The sequence below is a fragment of the Temnothorax longispinosus genome, chromosome 5, assembly GCF_030848805.1.
Source record: "Temnothorax longispinosus isolate EJ_2023e chromosome 5, Tlon_JGU_v1, whole genome shotgun sequence".
Lineage (NCBI taxonomy): Eukaryota > Metazoa > Arthropoda > Insecta > Hymenoptera > Formicidae > Temnothorax > Temnothorax longispinosus.
In genome coordinates, this window is record NC_092362.1 from 15,708,475 (window position 1) to 15,728,464 (window position 19,990).

Genomic DNA, 19,990 nt, shown 5'->3' on the forward strand with positions numbered 1-19,990 from the left:
TGACGCGTCCTGTGTTTCTTTAATGGATTACCTTCATCTTTAAAGCGTTACTTCCACACATTATTCCACTTATAGATGCAATTGGCCTATCGATACTTAGAGAATGTCAAGGAGAAGCGGTAACGCGGTCATAACGGTAGGAATAAACGAGCAAAATATTTATGAAGCGATTGCTAATAGTCGTTATGGATAAAAATTGTAACGTCTGTGACAATGACGACACTGTCGATATAGAGAATCGTGTTGGTACGGATTATAAATTATTACAATAGAGTGATAAAATTAACGATATAATACTTGTAATAATCATAATAACGATAGATGTAGCAGCAGTAGTAACGATGGCAATAATATTACAGTATTAATTACATTAATGTCATTAACAACGGCGTCGCGTGCAGCCAGACTTCCGGGATATCTTCACGAGCGATGGAATATAAGGCGACGCCAAAGACAAGCTCTCTCTCCCTCTCTCACTCTCTTTCTTTCTTTCTCTCAATCTCTCTTGCGATCTCTAAAAGTACGCGAGCATATATCCGGAAGTCAATTGTGGCACGCACTGCCCGCGTTCCTATTATTACATAACTAGCATCGAGCACATATGTTCGGCTCTACCATAAAGTTGTTTTTTGTTTCTTCGGTCACACGTGCCGGCGAAGTTTGAGAAACGAATTCTACGCGAATCTAATATATGGCATGCCCAACGAACGCGAATGCAAATGCCGCGCAGGACAATACGACGATGTGTGTGACGAGTAAACGCGCGATTAAACTACGGTGCTTGTCAGAACGCATCACGAAGCGTTTTGTAAGAAATTATACGTAATCGCGCGCGTACTCGCGCTCGGCGGGAATGCCATTTTATCTCTGCTTTTTTTCTATCGGTCTGTTTACTTGTTAGCTTGTCACTCATACATGCATTATTTTTCTTTCTCTTACCCCCCCCCTCTCTCTCTCTCTTTCTTTCTTTCTCACACTGACATACATGCACACATACACACACACCTTTTATTCCCTGGCATGCATTCGTGTCATCATCGGCACTTGTACATAATTCAACACATCTCTCTCTTCATCGGTCAAAGCGGTGTAGTTAAAGAATACGAACAGGCAAACATCTGATAAACGGAGTGAACACCGTAATAAGGCTTAATTTAATTTGTTAGTAACTTGTATGATCCTGCTCTGTACGCGTCTGCTGCACAAGCCTGTTTTCACACAGGAGCGCACTATGAATGGCCCACTCAAGCCCGCTGCTGTCCATTTTGCAGTGTTTATTCCACGTTTGTGACGACACATCTCTTTCATTCAAAAGCCGTTGTTCCGTTGTCTTTACATGTTTCCATTACAGCACTATACTGACGACCCGTTCTCCCGCTTCTATCGCATCGCTCTAATTCATTTACTTGTTGTTTCACTTCCTCTGCCTGACGTCGGATTCCTTGTTGGGTGTCGGTTTACTATAAATTTAAATAAAAACAGAATATCAGGTGAAGTAGTTACGTACGAGAAGCTATAAAGCGTCTCCACTAACATATAATATGTTTTATAAGTCTATTTTATAAAACTACAAACATTACGAGCAAATACTATAAGTTTATTATTATAAAGGAGTGTGAAATAGGATTGGAATGGAGTAGGCAAAATAATCCTCATCTGCGTTTTTCTTTTCGTAAACAATCGAGATAAATAATTTAGCCAAACTGGAGCCGAATTTAGAGTACGGTGTTTCCGAAACTTATCCGAGGTGGGCTCGAAGCGAACACTCTTGATGAATCGGATCTGTGGTATGGGAGGTATATCGGGTGGGAGAGGTCCATGCAGCGGAACATGCCATTCAGGGGGTTCCTCGGCAGGATTAGGTTCCAAGATAAAACTGCGTCGAGCAGAAATACAAGATCGTAATTCTATCGTACATTTCGTAAAATAGAATTCCACAAGAGAAACATAATCATACCAAAACACACTTACGTATCAGGGCTTTGATCGGTATCGGACTCCTCAAGTTCAGCTTTGTTCCGCTTCTTCTCATAAACTAGAATGATGGCGCATAGAACAACAACCTCCGCGCAAATGCCTAGGAAGGGCCAGAGTGCGGCGAGCTTATCCTTCACCCTGAGGAATGTCTTGGCCTCCGATGAGTGTTCTGGTACGCTATCGGACCAGTTGTACGACATCCTGCAGATAACGTCACCGCGATCGTCCATCTCGATGTTTTCGACAACCAGGACGGCGCCGTGGATACCCTTCTCCATATCCTTGGTGATCTTCACGCGACCCTTGCTGCTCGTATAATTCTGATTCCCGAAAGTCCAACTTATTTTTACGCCAGGACTAAGAACGCTCAGTTTACCGCCACACACTAAGTGCAGCTTCTCGCCCTCCACCACGCTGGTAGATTCAGCCAGATGCGCCGTTGGCCTCGCTGAAATTTTAGAACATCGAATGTGAGATGTAAACTTCTTTTGGCATAACATTTTTGCAAAAAAAATTATGTTCTCTTTTCTTAAAATAAGTAACTTAATAGCGGTGACTAAATTCATACAATATTTTCCGCTTAAGTCGCTTATTTCTGATAACTTATTCTATAAATACTAGAAATGTTGTGCTGGAGTACTCACGTACGACTCTGTACTCGATCGTGGCGTTAGCTGCTTTACAAGTGTAATTTCCATAAACTACTTCTTTATCCTGTAAAATCTGCAGGCTGCCAGTCTCGTTATCAATCTTGGTGATATCTTCGCCAGCCAACGCTGTGCTCAACGGTATCTTCTCCTTCAGCCACTGCACTTTATCGCCAGTGCTTCTGTTTGCGCATTCGAGCACCAGAGGTACATCTTTGGCCGTAATAACTCTAATCTTAATATCTGCGTCAAACAAGAAGATGCGTTAAAACGTTGTTTTTCGATGTACGTTTAAATATAACCGTGCAAATTGCGACGTCAAACGAGTCATCGGGGAAAAATAACGTGCGCGCGTATTATCGCAAAGACCTCAAAGATGATGATAAAAAACTCTATTTTTTTTTAAATAGTCATAAAAAAATCAATTTATAACTTTTCCATAAATTACTCAGGTATTATAATGCACGAGTGACGGCGACAACTACCACTGCAGTTATATTCTTAGAACGTCGTCCTAAATATTCTATATAATAATAGCCGAGAAACATGGCAACCGAAGAGATGCGAACAATTCGTACATTCCGCTTTTGTAGAATAAGTTCATTCACTTTTACGTGAATCGTCCAAATGTTATTCTGTTCTCATTAACTTCTCTGATTTTCGAGCATAAAATATCCATCGCATATTTCAGTTATCAGAATTGAAATTTCTGTTATCTATAATAAAGTATGACGTAAGATATATCAATTATCTTATACGATTAGAGACATGTGATTAATATAATGATAATGAATCTTTCGTAAGATTTTGATGTGTATACTGTTGAGTGGTATATCGATAAAACGGATTAATTATTCATAAATATCAGCATTTGAATGTTATATTAATGAGATATATTATTATTAGATAAATAACATAAGCTCTTATATTCTTAGCTCTTGCATGTGCATGATATAGTTAATGTTACTACTATTATAGTCTGTCGATAAATAGTGTAATAAATATTAATAAATGTCGTGTCGAGAATCGAGATGGAAGGTGAATAAAATACTCTTGCACATGCAATAAAGCAATAACTGAGAGTTTGTTCAATGTTCGAGGCGGAAAATATCACTTATCAAATATTATCACATGTCGAGAAAAGATTTCAGATATAGGCCACGTATCTTCGTAGAGGTGTAAATACTTGACTTATTAACTTTATATCGATAATCGATATTTAGCTGTTTGTCAAACTCAATATTTAGCCGTGTTTGTTAGACTTGAAGGGTCTGCAGCAAACACGTGTGTAATAAACGTAACAATAAAGTGTTAAATTCAGGTAGGTATAATGGTAGTTGGAAATGCACTAGTTTTCTTCATGGAAACGGTGATAAACGCGCGTAGAAAAAAAATACTAACATAAATGTACGAGGTGTCGCAAGAAAATTTTGTAATTCTTCTACCGACAGATTCTTTATGCGATTGATAGGATGCAATTTATCAAACTATCGATAATAACACACATAAACTAACACTACGAACCGAAGTATAACGAGAGGTGATAAGCGTTCGGACTGTCGGGGGTGCATCTGTACACTCCCTCGTGGTTCTCGGTCGCTTGGGCCGCCGAGAGCTTGCTGCTGCCGGTACCCTGCTTTGAGTAGACGACCAGCTGACCGCTGGACAACTCAGGTTCCAGCGTATTGCCATCTCTGGTCCACCTAATGAGATCATCATCCTTCAAATCGTTGCACACGATGTCCCAAGGTTGTCCCTCGCGCGGGGCGATCGTCGGTCCCGTGTACGTCACTGCTATTGAAAAGGAAAACATTTAAGTTCGTGTACAAGTCAGAAAGAACTATGATGAAACTATGTTAATTTTATCTTTAATATTTAAATCGATTTATATTAGTCAAATCAGTTTGCAAGTTCCTTTTATAAATCGCAAAAAATTTAGAAATCAAAATATTACAAAGTTTGTAATTAGTTTTCAGCAATTAACACACGTCTCTCGCTGTTTATATAGCAGAGAATACCAGGCTCGCTGTTTCAAAGAAAATGTATCACTATAAGGAAGTTATACGTAGAGTAAGCGGAAATTTGCATAAACGTCTAACCTTGGACACGACAATCTTCGGAAAGCATTTAAGTCACGTGGGTAAAAGGTAAGATAAAACGCCGAAGAGAGTCCTAACGGATAAACACACCATTACTTTAGCAACCGCGGAAATTACATTGCAATTCCGCGGCCCTGAGTTCAAGGTAATATTGATCGAGTAACAGTTGAGAAATTCTGTGTGTTTTAAGTAAATCCGTCAATATTAAATATTCCGATTTGTAAGTCGAGTCAGCTAGTTTTATTTCCGTCTCTAAATTAAATTGAAAATCTTGAGACTCGCGGCATCGTATTATACTTGCAGCGCGGGTCGCGATCGATATTGAACTCCGGAAAACTTACGTGATAGACTTGCCTTGTAGAAAACAGGCGTGGCGGAAATATATTTCTACTTATCTCGAATGCGAGAAAGAATAATCTGAATATTGATCGCCCGCACTCGGGGAACGCGTGTTTACGCACGTTTACGTTTTAGCCTGCTCGGCGCGAGAACGCTCCTCCCGGTTGTTGGTTCCTAGCAGTCGGTGCGAGGAGGTGACCACACCAACTATCGATCGCACACGTGTATAATCAGTTATAATTATCTTAGCGAGTACATACCGCGGAGCAATGTAAACCGGAATTCTTTCGCGGAAAGGACAATTAGTAGCAATCTAGCTGATTGCTCTATAACAATCAGTAATATTCGTGAACAGCTGTCGCTCGCGAGTTTCGCACAAATTATCCCTCGGACGAACACATAAAGAAATTAATTCTTAGATCCTCTTGTTAAATTTTACTTTAATATAGTGTTTGATATTCGAATTATATCTCATCATTCTTATGAAAGCGTTTGTGTATTTTAATATCTAATAATAAACCACTTCGAATTCAGTTTCTATAAACACTGGAGTGGTATCATTATATTCGCAAGAAAGAATAATTTCCGATTCTATCAGTCTCTTGTGAGAAATTAATTTAGCGGTTCTTTGCTAATTTATTTTCTCACGGTTGGAATAAATCCTTTGAACGGGATTCATTTTATTATCAAATTATATAATACGTAAAATAATATTTATACAATATTCGGGACCTTTGGACGCGGACGGCTCGAATAAAATGTTCGGCAGCAGAGGTGCCACGCGCGTTGATGACGAATCAGCGGAATTATACCACCAGCGTGATGACGTACACGTGCTTGTGTGCGCGAAGTTATATGCGTCATAGTAGGTTCGCAGTGATAAATAGTGACAAAGCACGGTCTGGCGTGGCCAGTGAGAATATATGAATCAGGCGCGCGGATCGTTATTTTCGAGTCGCGGCGCGATAGCTCGGTGGTCAAAATAAATGTTGATCGCGTCATTAACGTCAACCGAATAAGTCGAGGCGAAACTCATCTTGATTGCCAGATTGCAACACGCTGATAACCGGCATGTAAACGTCGCTCAAAGAGCTATCTAATGAACAAGGAAAAATTCCGAGAACAAATCGTTTGACGTATTGCATTGTTCAATTATTTTCACCGCGGAGAATTATTCTGACCGCGTTCAATGTCCATTTCAATTCTTACACAGTACGGTTTAACGCAAACAATATTTTCATCAGTTTTTTTTTTAATTTACTTATCACGGTAAAAATACAATCAAATGTTTCGAAAAATTAGATTCTTATAAAATACGTTCGTGTAAATCGTTAATAATTTTTTCTTTTAATTCGGACGTATTTATTTTGTCGTATAATTTACCGTTCATACTTTAATTACATTGTTTAAATTTAGCATACATATATTTCAGTACATTCGTTCATCAAAAAGTTATACGAAGACCGTGGAGCTACTATCGAAGCCGATAGTAGCTCTAAGTCGATATTCGTGCATATATCGTTTGATTTCGCCGTAAATCAATTCCTCGTGTTCGTATAAATCTTCTCTTGCTTTATACCCGACGCGAATTCTCTCGGACGATAATCAACCGGAGTTTAATGGCCAGCGTCACGTCTTCATGGCGAATATAGTCCATCGTAGACGCGGATCGTAAGTGCGGGCAACCAAACTGTAATAAATGTTTTGCTAACCGAGCTAACGTTGATTCCGGTTATTAAATTACGCCGAGCGATGCTCGACAACATCGCGTGATCGCGGTGGAATAATTTCGTCGGTATTCTGATCTTTTTTCTCTTCGTCCCTCTTCAAAGGCGAGGCCCGGTCGAATCCGGCAACAGGAGGGGAATTGTCCGGCGGAACTGACACGGCGCGGCGGCGTTCAAATGCGAATCGGCGGGGCATGGTAACTCAAGGAAAATCAATAAACTACGAATGTTATTTTAAGCCCGCTTTCAACGACGGCACCACGCAGCTGAAAATCCGCACACGAAGTTCGTGAGCCAGAATGTGTCTCTCAATCGACACGACGCACGGCGGACCCCCGATCACTTTTTAGTTTGCTCCTCCTTCTCCCCTCGCGCGAAAGAATTATCGATGAGGCGTAGCTCGTCGCTTAGATCGAATAGGAGAGACTTCGAGAAAGAATCGTGCGTGACGCGATTCTGGAACAAGCGATTACATTTTAGGTGAATGACATTTGTGGCGACTGGCGAGTCGAGTTCCACGGTCGAAGGACGTATCCTTCGGAACGGTAGTCACGCATTCCCAACGTCCCAACGCGTGACCATCATCGGGCGCAGCTCGCGCACGCGAAGAATTCTCGCGGGAGGAAAAAGACCGCGATAGCAATCGCTGTAATTTCTGTAATTCCAATCAGAGATGTTCGCGCTATTCATCTCGCTTCGTTTCATCACACGCTTATCGTTAGCCATGCACGAACGACGGAGACTCTCGAAACGAAAACACGTGTCGGTGTTTCTTTCCTAACTTGCGATGCACCGACGTGCGCAGTTTGTTGTTGGCCCATTGAAACTTCACGTCGCACAGCGAGGCATTTTTGAGTTGCGGTAATCAAGGCAAGATGTGACACACTTTCGGGAATATATTCCTAGACTCGCTTTCTCGTTTCGAAGAGACGTAATCTTGAACGTGGTTTCCTCTGTGTTTCTAACGTGTCGCGAAGACTATGGAACCATACGGCGTTACGTTGGAGAACCGTAAAAATAGATGCATCCTTGCAGGATGAGACGTAAGCGTTTTCTCATCTGGCGTTCAAGAATAGAGACACGTTTCTTGACCACCCAGACGCGGTGGCTAGATATCTCTGCAGGCTGGTCAGAAGAGTTATTACGAAAACAAATTATTACATGTACACACACTGAGAAAAAAATATTTTAATAAAAAAAAAATATTTATTAGGTTCCTAATAGCATATTTACTTACCTCTTACACATATTTATTTAGAATTATATATTTTTATTTCAATTAAATAAAAATATATAATTCTAAATAAATATGTGTAAGAGGTAAGTAAATATGCTATTAGGAGCCTCCTAATAAATATTTTTTTTTATTAAAATATTTTTTTTCTCAGTGTGTGTACATGTAATAATTCATTTTCGTTTTATTTATTTATTTATTTTGATTAAAATATTATTTTTCTCAGTGCAAGAATACTCCCTCCTGAATAAAATTTGTAATCTATTCTCAAAAAAATGCAAAAAAAATTTGTTAATTCTCCTCAATACTTAAAATTCGAAAATTCTTACGGGCCAATTTCCTTTTTTTATCCCCTAATTTCTAATACCATCGTCCACACGTGCGAAGCGCATTACGATCTCGCGCAGATGTCCGTGAATTGCTTAGGGTCTGCAGCTTGACCTTGATAATCAAATGATGTGAGAGCGCCTAGGGGGGGAAGACAGTTTGCGTTTTTCGACGGGACGACGCCGAGTCGATTCGGGACGTTATGATACGTAGTGTCTCGCGATTTATACATGTAAAAATAGGCGGGCCGCGCAAGCTATTCGGAGTTAAGTTTTTAGCGTTCTCTGGCTCTCAAACGCAGGCCGGCAGGCCATGCAAAGGCGACGACGTTCGTCGCTCTCTTTCTCTATCTCTCTCCGTCTCTCCCACCGACGTTGGTCTCTCTCGGATCTCCTGCGTCACGTATATCGGGGGGCTGATGTCTATAACGATCCCCCTCGGCGAACGGATACCCAGATATGGATTACCATTCGCGGGAAAACGAGTCGGGTTTTCTGGGTGAACGGAAAACAGGGTCGATCGTTGCGCAACTTTTGTTGCCGCGGCGCGCGAATAAGTTCACCGTCGCCGTCGTCCTCTACCTCGACCCGGTCGCGATCGGCGATGCCCGACGTGGCACGCGCTGCTGTCTCTCGCTTTCGCGTCGCGATTTCAAGACACGATCCTCGGCGATCGTTCGTTGCGAAACGAATCGCGATAGTCTATATATGCACGCGGAATCGGATATACCGAGCTGCGCGACAGAGATACTCGAACCTTGGCAACAGCACCACGCGAGTCCTTCTCCTATACGTCGTGAAAGTAACATTCGCGCGATGACGTGCCCAGTTATTGCCGCACCGATTATCATCGCCGATAGAAAAAAGGAAAGAAAAACCTTCTTTGCCTGATGGAGGTTCGAAAAAGATCCAACAAGATAATCTCACGGGTAATAGGATCAAGAAAGACTCGATAAGAGATTCTTTTATTCTTTTTCTCTCGCGTCACTTTTACATTTTCTCAATAAATATTTGATGAAAATATTTAACAGCTAACATATGCCTTTCGCGTCAAGGATATCACGTGTTCGATGACAAATGCTCTTTCACGCTGCTGAAGATAAATATACAGCTCGAGCTGTGAAAATTCTCAAGTGTTTTAACAAAACTTTCAAATATTTGAGAAAACTTTAAATGTTATTGCAGCTCCAAATTCTGAACGCCGATAGCTAGAGGCAATCTCGATGCGTGTATAACTAACGATCTGAAATGTTAATACTCGGAAGATTGATGCAGAGTGTTAATGACCGTAAACTGAAGCGTCGCGGGAATCGATACCAGACACGTCGGCCAAATTATTTCACACTTATATTATGCACCGCGGAATATCCGTTATTACATTGTTCTAGTATCTATATTGTTGCTGTGTTACACCACTCAATTATTACATAATTCTATATTATTACAAATAATGTGAAATTACGAGAGAATAATGAAATATTGAAATAATAAAATTACGGGACTCAAATCACCAAGGGCTCCGCGAAACAAAGATTGATTACGACGGCCGAGGGAGCGTGTGCGCGATGGACTCGCAGAGCGTGCATACCGTGACTCGCGAGGATGCACAGTGTTGCAGCATTATCGACTAAACTTTTTTAGAACGCGTCTCCGTCGGTGTCGATAACTCTCATTAAAGCGACCTAGAAAGCGACGCGACGCCTTGCCGCGCGAGATATTCAACAAACCGCAAATTACGTTAATAAACGCCCCGCCACTGAAACGCCTCCGCTTGGAAACTTTCCATTCGCCCGCTGCCGAGTCTCATTGTTAAAATTTCGAACGCGTCTGTGTCGTGACATCACTCGAATCTGCTGATATATTTAAAGATCGTCACGTGTCTTTGCATCTCAAAGATAAAATTCCGTAATAAAGATAAAACTCCATTTCTTTCATTTTCCTCCTTTCTTGAGTGATCCGCGATACTTAAAGTTTCCTCGAACGGAACGTATACGAGGGGAAAAAGTATAAGATCTAATTTATCTTCGCGTGTTATATTTTTGTACGCGATCAACACGTGTTTATTACGCGGGAATCAAACTTTCGGTTTCACCGCCGCGGGAAGTTTCTTCAAGGCGCCCCGCCGAACGTGGGTGGTATCGGTCATGATAGCGTCATGGTAGCGTCGTAAATATTAGTGATCCGCGAAGAAAGATCGTACCGGGAAAAACGAAATCCGCTGTTTACGCGTATCCGTAAGCACGACCCCGCGGCGAGAGGTTTTCAACGCGGCCCGCAGGAAAAGTAAATACTCGACGCGTATATCGGCTTAACCGACCTTACGCGATAAAACCGCGAACGTTATCTCCCTATAAATAAATAAAAAAAAGCATATCCATCGCGAGTAAGACAGTTATTGATTTATATCTGCATTTTCGTCCGTCTCGCGTTGTTTGACTTTCTCTAAGCTTTGATTAACGCGATAACGAAGAATTCAGGTTGCAGATTGTCGCAGATAGGAAACTAGAAGTAAAAAAGTTACTCCGATTGCTAAATTAATAAAATTGTAATCTCAACGAATAACTGCATATAAAACTATGCGCATATGCTAAATTTTCTTTACACTTGTGAAATTTGCAGGGTGCATTATTTAATAGAATAATAAACGAGAATATTATTTAACAGCAAAACCCACACCGAAAAAAAAAACAGAGAGAGAGAAGTGTCAAATCAAGACTTATAATATCTAATACTCATATACATATATATGCAATAATCTATAATCTTGAAATGAGATTAATAATGCATTGCTTGCTTGAATGAAGTCATTATAGTTCAACCAAGAAATAAAAGCTTATACAATTAAATGAAAAGTTGACATTCTTATAAGAAGATTATAGATTGTAGATTGTTGCATATACATATAACATACCCTATACGAGTATATAAGTTTTGATTTGACATCTCTTTTTTTCTGTGCAAGAGATATTAAATCTGATTTTACTCGCTCATTTTACGGTCATTTTGAGTTTGCGCTCTCATCACAAGAACGTCGCGAATCGCGATGCTAAAGTTGCATTAAAATCTTCGCGAAACTTGCAAGAATTCAACTCCAAACAATACCGTATCGAATCTACCGCCGGACAAACTACAGGAATCATACGGTTATTAAGTACCGTCGAACGAGCAATCTAATCTACGGGCAAAATCCACATGACAGATACGGCTGTGACGAAATTTACTCGAGATAGCAACGATTGCGATTTCTCTCTGCAATCGTTCCACGTAACACGTCCGTCGGTCTTGAAATTAAACAGGAGCTATATAATCCCACGTCGCGCTCGACAGAAACGCGGTCCGAGATGTTCCATTTTCGTATCTAGAACCGTAGGCCCGGTGCTCTCGCGTCGCACATTCAGACGCGTCTGTTCCTTCCCCATTTCGCCTATCGCGTCGTGAAGTTCGGATATGAAATAGGGGAGAACAATAACGATCGATGACAGCCGGCCCCGGTTTAATCCCGAATGAAAGCTTCGTCCTCCTTCGACGATTCAATTCAATTTAATTTCTCGATAAGAAGCATCCGAAATTAGTCGCGTATAAAATCGTCGATCGAACCGAAGGACAGTTTTGTTTGAGAAAGCTAGATTGTAGGGATCGAACAACGGAATTAAGGACGATCTTTCGTCGGCGCGGATGTAGCATTCGTGCTTCTTCGATTTTCAAGTTCCGAAGAGGTGCGTTTAAGCACCTCTGACCTTTAACGCCTCGCTCATCACCTTGGCACGATTAATAACGTATTACCTTTGCTCGTATTACGACCGCGAGCCGAGAGGCAGCGGCGAATCGTCGACTCGGATTTAATTAAAACCCGTCTGTCACGCAAGTCGGCGGCGGACAAGCCACGCTTGGGTCTTAAACGAGAGCGCCGTTGCCGAGTCAATCGGAGAACACGCCGTCCTCTTTAGGTTTAGGGAAAATTTTCAGGTTTACCGTCGGCCGTGCCACGAAAAGTGGTCGACGTATATAGCTGTCCAATCGATGAGGGACGGCCGCGCGATCAAAAAGCAGGCGACGCCGCCGCGCCGCGCCGGTTGAACGTTACTCCAAGTTTCGCATCACCCCACGCGATGAAATTCCCTCTCATTGACAGACGGGGGTTCTCGATTCGCAGCCTATTGATAAAACATCGAGAACGTAAAATTGTGGTGCGAGACCAAAGATGTATCGAGTAAAGGGTGGCCAGAAAGGTGACACTGGCCAAGTTTTCGCGATCGGAGCAAGTCTCTCGCGCAGCCGGGGCCCGGGGCCGCATCGTCGCCTACTTCTATCCCGGAGTTTACGTCTGTCAATCATCGTGAACGTCAATTAGCGTCAACTGTATACGTGAATCGCGGTGTCGCGTGAGCCGTCCGTTATCGACCGCGGCGGAACCTGCACTCCGAGAAGATAGTTTTCCTCGTCGTCCTCGGACGACGATGGAACTCCGTCGGGGCGCCTTGTCGGTGACGGTGACACCCCAGGAGTCGAAGGGGAAGGAACGAGCGCGTCGCGTGCGCGGTCGCCGATCGCGAGAGGCGTCGAAAGGCGTGCGCGCTCCAAAGAGAGAAAAAGAGAAAGAGAGAGAGAGGGAGGGAGAGAGAGAGAGGAGGCCGGTGTGTGCCTGTCGAGGAGAGAAGGGGAGGAGAGAGAGAGAGAGAGAGAGGTACTCACCTGCCTGGACCGTGACGAGGGTGCCCACCGCTAAATATAGCATCCCCAGCAGCACAAAAGCGGCTCGCCTCTCCATCCTGGTGGCGCTGCTGCCGACGTACGCGGTGGCGCGTGACCGTGTGCACCGTGCACGACAATACGATTACCAGCGACGAGCACGATGCCCCGCCTCCTCCTCCTTTTCGTCGTCGTCGTGCGAGGCGAGAGAGGGACCTACGCGGCACCTGGACGAGTGATGCCTGGCGACGCGCTCTCACGGTGCGCTCCGACTGCTCCGAGTTCGCTGATGCCCGTCGCGCCGATGGGCCGTCGTACACGGGTATAACGTTCCGTCGTCCCCGTCGTCCTTGTCCTCCTCCTCCTCCTCCTCCCCGTGGTCGTCGTCGTCGTCGTCGTCGTTGCCGCTGCGATTCCCCGCCGCGGTCGTCACCTCGTCGATATCCTCGGACGGTCCGTTAACCGCAAACCGCGAGACGAATTTCCCTTTCGCTCCAATCGTGCGCGACTGATCCGATCGGATCTCGAGAGTATCCGTCACACCGCTGCTGCTGCTGCTACTGCTGCTGCTGCTGTTGCTCCACCTCCACACCTCTTCCTCTTCTTCTTCTTCCTCCTCCTCTTCCTCCTCTGCCTCGGCCGCTGACGTTGCCGCCGCTGTCGTTGCCGTTGCCGTTGCCGATGATGATAGAGCAGTCACGATCTATCACTGACGTTCGATCGTCCGTCTTATCGTTATCTCCGCACTCGGCTCTTATCTTAATGCGCACTACACACGGAGACCGTCCGGATGCCGTCGCCGCCGTCGCCGTCGCCGTCGTCGCCGCCCCGTCGTCGTTGCCGCTCTCTCCTCCACCTCCTTCTACTTTTTCCTCTTCCTCTCCTTCTCCTCGTTACCGTCGCCGTCGGTTCACCCTCGGACGAAAAAGAGAAGGGGAGAGAGAAAGATACAGAGATACACTGATCACAGTGATCACCGCGGCGAATAGTATGTACAACGCGAGCCGCAGCAGCTGCCAGCTGCCAGCTACAGTTACAGCAACGTCACTGAACGTCACTAACGTCAGAAGAAAAATGGCGGCCACGGGCCAGTGTCTTCTGCTCGGGGGACCTCTTCCTCCTTCACCGCCATTCGTCTCGTTCTGTCACACGCCGCACGCCGAACGCGTCTCAACCCCCTCCCGCGAGTCCCGCGAGTCCCGTGGCACCTTTTTTCGAGCGGCGTCCGCGCCCTCTGCGGCGACCCGGCGTCGCCTTAAGTCCGCCTCACACGGCTTTCAGAATTCGCGATCGCAGGCGATTTGCGGCAGTCTTCTGATTGGTCAACGCACTCTGCCGCACGTGTGCGGCGTCAATAAGGTTCAGTTGCGCATTCCGTGCGCACGTATAGCCCATTTTACTAACTGCGTCACTGCGTGTTTGTTACGAATCCGTAATTCGTAATAACAAGATTTCTCATAAAATAAATTACATAAATTCGTGAATTTTTTTTTATATACTCTTTATATAATAATGCAGTCAGCTACCGAGCCCGGTTTTGCATTTTTACTCTTAAAAATTTATAATAAATAAAATACGGAATAAAGTGCAGTTTAACGTGCACTTAGTGCATAAAGTGCACTAGATACTATCGATATCGTCGGCCTTTTTTTGTTGGATAAGCAATCGGTAGGACTTTTCTCACCACGCTGCGATAATAAACCGCAGTCATGTACAATTTAACGGAAGGAGCGTTGGAGGTAAATCTGTTGAAAGCATTATATTGTTATTAAGCGTTGTATTGTGTGACAATTGACATTTCATTGTTTCAGAGAATCATGCGGGGCACGGACGTCGAGAAACCGGTGCTCCAAGTATGGGTGAGTATGGAATTCAGTAGCAGGATTTTGTAACTTGAAGGTTTTTTTCTTAGCACTAATCTTTTAATTGGCTTTATAGAAATGCAAAATTCTTGTCTAGAATTAAAGTACGCATCAAAATCTAGGTCATGGTGGTCGAATTTATATGTGGTGGTCGTCACGTATAACAAAAAATATTTATTTTTTTTCGTTTTCGATATAAATTCGACCACCATGACCTAGATTTTTATGCGTACTTTAATTCTAGATAAGAATTTTGCATTTCTATAAAGCCAATTAAAAGATTAGTACTAAGAAAAAAACTGAAAAAAACCGGCTAGGATCACGGCTTTAGGATCACCTTGGGGATCCTAAAGCCGTTCGTATTACCGACCAAATTCTATATCTGTCCTTGTATAGACAATAATGATAGACAAGGATAGACATGGTTATAGGTTATAATTTCTTCGAACGTCTCATTTTTATTCCAGGCTTTCAATCTCAATTTCAAAGGTACGTTATTGTTTGTGCACGTCTTCTGAAGGGTGGGAACATTTCATTTCGTACATATTACTTATACAACTGTTTATATTAGAAAATGAGGTAACAGCGTTTTTAATTTTTTTCAATTATTACTAATTATTTTACATTTCCACCCTTCATTAGTACCTATACTTTACTCCTGTAAAAGGATTTAGCGATCTATAAAGTCGTTTCAAAATTAGACCATTGACTGTAATTGTCGGTAATTGAGTCACTTTAGCATCCCCCTAAAGCCGTGATCCTAACCGGTTTTTTTCTTAGCACTAATCTTTTAATTAGCTTTATAGAAATACAAAATTCTTGTTTAGAATTAAAGTACGCATCAAAATCTAGGTCATGGTGGTCAAATTTATATTAAAAACGAGAAAAAATTAATATTTTTTGTTATACGTGACCACCACATAAAACGTCGACCACCATGACCTAGATTTTGATGCGTACTTTAATTCTAGACAAGAATTTTGCGTTTCTATAAAGCCAATTAAAAGATTAGTGCTAAGAAAAAAACTGAAGGGAGTTATACCTTAAGGAGTTACAAAATCCCACCTCTGATCTGTCGCGTCCTCGTTAGTCGGCGCATCAAAATTATTTATCTCGTGAAAGCGTGACTTTTTTTTTACAGAGCAAGGTCTATAATACTCAGCAGAGTCAGGACAAAATTGCTTCTGTCATTTTTATGTAGATTTTTATATAACTTTAAGTGTTTGTTGTATCTTGATATATTATGCGTCATGACTCATGATATATGTCTATCACATTAGAAATATTTCAATTGTCAATCAAACATTATTTTAATTGTAATAAAAAATTATGATGTTGCACAGGACTGATGCTTTGGATGTGCAAGACAAGGATTCTAACTTTGTAATTTTCAGTGATTGCTATCCTAATAATCGTGTAATAATTTTACAGGGTTACAAAAAACTACCGAGAACCGTTAATAAGGATGGTGTCACTACCGATCGCTACAGATTGCTAGTGTCTGATGGACAGAGGTATAACTCGTTCACCATGTTGGCAACTCAATTAAATCATCTTATCACGGATGAAATTTTGACCGACAATGCAATCTGCAGAATATTAAACTATCACTTGAGTTTAATGAACAACAGTGGCAAAGAAAGGTATTATTTACACCTTATTTTTTGCATTAAAATGAGTAAATAATTCAAGTGTCGAGCATATTTTTTTCCATCAGACCCGTGATGGTTATATTGGGTATTGAGGTGTTGGTTTCTGGCAGTAAAGTTGGGCACAAGATAGGCAATCCAACTAATATAGACATTAAATCAGATGCTGAAGTCACATCTACATCCACATCTCCTTTTCCAACTAGTGAGTATATCGTTGGCTTGCGCCAATTGTGTCTAGAATAAATTACCACGTAACTTGTGTTTGCAATATTTTTTTGAATGGATTTTTTTAAATCTGTTTTGCTAATAGATGGTGCGGCCAAAAGGGATTCTTCAAATCATCATGCCTCTTCTGATATATCCACAACACCAATCGCTGCATTAAGTCCTGACCAAAACAGGTAAGAGAATTTTATTCTGTATAAAATATATTTAAAAATATACAACATTTTGAAGATGAAGGGACAATGATAAAATTGTATTTAGATGGGTGATCAAAGTTCGCGTGACTAATAAGTCTCCAATCAGAACGTGGAGCAACTCCCGTGGAGAAGGCAAGCTTTTTTCCATGGATCTGATCGATGAAAGCGGCGAAATTCGATGTACCGCATTCAAAGATCAATGCGACAAGTTCTATGAAATGATAGAGGTACGCGTCATATGACTGAAATCAACGATGGGTATATGAAACTTTTTCTCCATAAAGGATTAAGTTGTCGAATGTTTTTATTTATACAGCCTGGAAATGTGTACTATATCTCGCGGTGCACGCTGAAGGCAGCGAACAAACAGTTTAATATTTTGAAAAACGATTACGAGATGACGGTGACCGGCGATACAGAGATCGTGCCTTGCCACGAAAACAGTGATGACATCCCGACGTTGCAGTTTAACTTCTGTCCCATAAGTCAAGTAGAAAACAAAGAAAAAGATGCCTTAATAGGTACAGTAATAAAAGCTAATTAAATCTTAAACATTGGTTACGTTAATCAAATGATTTTTTTCATTGTTAATGTGTATCCTTGATAATTTTATCTAAATATATTAATTGACACAACATTTATTTCTTGTTATAATCTTATCTCTAAAACTATCAATTAAATGTTATGAGATAAGTATCAATTGCAAATCGCCCTGCATTAAAGTTTTACTGTATATGATAATAAATAACAATTTTTTAAATTTTGAAATATATAAAATAAGATTTGGTAAATATATAATTGGATTAATTTGAAAATGATGGGTATAATGATTCATTTGTGATAGATGTCTTGGGCGTTGTTACAACTGTCAACGATGTACAACATACTGTACAACGAAATACCGGCCGAGAGCTCATGAAGAGAGATGTTGATATCGTTGATGACAGCGGCACAATGGTGAGCAGTTTATTGACATAGATTTTAACATTTTGCTGTTACGGGTGAATAAAAAAAAAATTGTCTATTAGGTGCGCGTTACACTGTGGGGAAAGCAAGCCGAGGACTTTGATGGTTCTAATAATCCGATCTTAGCCATTAAAGGAGCGCGTGTGAGCGAATTTAATAGTGGAAAACATTTATCCCTTATAATGTCTTCCGTACTTGAAAAGGATCCTGATATTCCTGAAGCACACAGGTATATACAAGCTGATTCTGAATTAAGGCAATTCTAACTTCGTAATTAATTATAATTAAAATTTATTTGTAATTGAGAGAAATAACCTCATTTTACGTTTGCTCTTTATGTAATTTTTAATGTTAATTAATTTCTTAATTATGTCTTTCATTAGAATTTATTGTTATTTAGATTGGCGTTTCTAAATTTCTTTGAAAATATGCTGTTGTGAATATATAATTTTGGAAATACAATATAATTGCATAAAAACACAGTATAACGTTTATATGATACATATTTCAGATTGCGCGGATGGTACACTTCAGTCGGCCATTCGCAGAACGCTAAATCATTGTCTAGAGCAGGTGGAAGTGGTGACTTCAACGCGCCGTTGTGCACTTTCCAGGAGGCGACCGAAGCTCGATTGGGGGAAAAAATGAATTTCCCAGATTCATTTACAGTGGTGGCGATCGTTAACATGATTCGCGTGGAAAATGCCATCTACAAGGCGTGTCCCGTAGATGGTTGCAAGAAGAAGGTGAATAGTACGCGACACGAATAGAATTTATAAAATGAAGATTCATGATATATTTTCAAGCTATTTAACAAAATACGAGTTACTGTAAAACTTGAATTTAATTTCAGTTAATCGATCAATCTACCGGAGTATTTAGATGCGAGAAGTGTAACAGGGACTATCCAAATTTCACGTATCGCTTGCTGGCAAGTGTATGTATATTGTCTTCGCATCGTTCTTATTTATTTATATTGGAAAGTATCTTCTGATATCTGTTCGGTTTATTGTTGTAACAATTTTCAGATGAGTGTAGTAGACGCAACAGGCAGTCGCTGGATAACTGCCTTCAGCGAAGATGCTGAGAAAATATTGGGCATGTCGGCGCAAGAGTTGGGGGAATTAAAGGAGAACGATAACGACGCTTATATGCAGAAATTTGACGAAGTGAATTTCAAGAGGTTCTTATTCAGTTTAAGGGCGAAATCAGAATTTTTTCAGGTAATCGATAGAGCGTACATTTTATCATATTAATAAATTTTTTTGCACAATTTTCTCTTCTAATTTTCATAACAGTCTATTTTTATCATTGTATAAGTCATATTCTAAGTTAATCTTATATTCAGTGGTATTATATATTTTTTTCACATATGTATATTAGAAGATAATATATTAATACATTTTCTAACAATTTCTACGTTTTCCAGGATGAAATGAGAATAAAACACGTCTGTAAGTCAGTCGCGCCGCTAAATTACAAGACTTACCTAGCACATCTGATTGACAAAGTCTCCAAGTTGGTACACATCGAGAAATTGGAGTCGAACTAAATAAAATTTCATACGTTTTGTTAAAAAGAAGTTCAAGATGATTAAAGCTTAATAAGTTTTTGCGTTTCATTGAAGTATTATGATCGTTTCGGTATTTTTTCCAAGTGTCTTTTATTTAGATCGTTTCTATTATTGAATGAAATCCGATTAAGTATTCTTCAATGTAAGAAGAAAACCGAATGCAGCACGTAAGATAAAATTAAAATTATATTGATCACATTAATCGATCGTTACTTTCCACAAAGATATTTATAATTTTTTTTGTATTATTGCTATATAATAGTATATAGTAGTATCACATTTATTGTGCCTGCTGCACGATTTTGGTAAAATAAATTTCTGATTTACACATTGATGTTCGCGTTTTTATTAATCGATCCAGTAACCAATATGATTGCAAAATAACTCCCTGGTACATACATACATACATATATACGTTACTGGTAAAGCACGTGTGCGTTACTGCGCATGCGTCAGATATCCCACGATCTGGGATCA

General features: G+C 41.1%; 2 protein-coding genes across 3 annotated transcripts; one reads left to right on the forward strand and one right to left on the reverse strand.

The window, feature by feature from the left end:
• Positions 1-277: 277 nt before the first annotated feature.
• On the reverse strand, positions 278-14,184 carry Bsg (immunoglobulin domain-containing protein Bsg). Of its 2 annotated transcripts, none has more exons than XM_071779179.1 (5): positions 13,042-14,184; positions 4,149-4,415; positions 2,622-2,867; positions 1,972-2,425; positions 278-1,460 (listed from the first exon to the last, which is right to left on the reverse strand). In XM_071779179.1, exons 1-5 carry the CDS (start codon positions 13,115-13,117, stop codon positions 1,415-1,417), a joined length of 1,089 nt encoding a protein of 362 aa, XP_071635280.1. In that variant the 5' UTR covers positions 13,118-14,184; the 3' UTR covers positions 278-1,414. The 2 variants fall into 2 exon arrangements, with proteins under 2 accessions (XP_071635280.1, XP_071635279.1); XM_071779178.1 differs by having other exon boundaries at positions 4,149-4,418; positions 13,042-14,183.
• A 457-nt stretch (positions 14,185-14,641) lies between these two features.
• Positions 14,642-19,847, forward strand: LOC139813598 (replication protein A 70 kDa DNA-binding subunit-like). Its single transcript, XM_071779176.1, has 13 exons — positions 14,642-14,777; positions 14,850-14,897; positions 16,332-16,543; positions 16,618-16,754; positions 16,863-16,953; positions 17,039-17,201; positions 17,291-17,495; positions 17,819-17,931; positions 18,003-18,169; positions 18,452-18,686; positions 18,794-18,877; positions 18,969-19,163; positions 19,370-19,847. The coding sequence occupies exons 1-13, from the start codon at positions 14,748-14,750 to the stop codon at positions 19,490-19,492; spliced, it is 1,803 nt and encodes a 600-aa protein (XP_071635277.1). The 5' UTR covers positions 14,642-14,747; the 3' UTR covers positions 19,493-19,847.
• The last annotated feature ends 143 nt before the right edge of the window (positions 19,848-19,990 follow it).

Bases quoted from the DNA above. Each gene is read 5' to 3' on its own strand.
- LOC139813598 (XM_071779176.1), top strand. From the start codon at position 14,748: ATGTACAATTTAACGGAAGGAGCGTTGGAG. The intron at 17,202-17,290 runs GTACGCGTCATA...TTATTTATACAG, and splicing joins AGTTCTATGAAATGATAGAG to CCTGGAAATGTGTACTATAT. The intron at 19,164-19,369 runs GTAATCGATAGA...TACGTTTTCCAG, and splicing joins CGAAATCAGAATTTTTTCAG to GATGAAATGAGAATAAAACA.
- Bsg (XM_071779178.1), bottom strand. From the start codon at position 13,117: ATGGAGAGGCGAGCCGCTTTTGTGCTGCTGGGGATGCTATATTTAGCG. The intron at 4,419-13,041 runs GTGAGTACCTCT...CCTTTTCAATAG, and splicing joins CCTCGTCACGGTCCAGGCAG to CAGTGACGTACACGGGACCG. The intron at 2,426-2,621 runs GTGAGTACTCCA...CTAAAATTTCAG, and splicing joins GATCGAGTACAGAGTCGTAC to CGAGGCCAACGGCGCATCTG.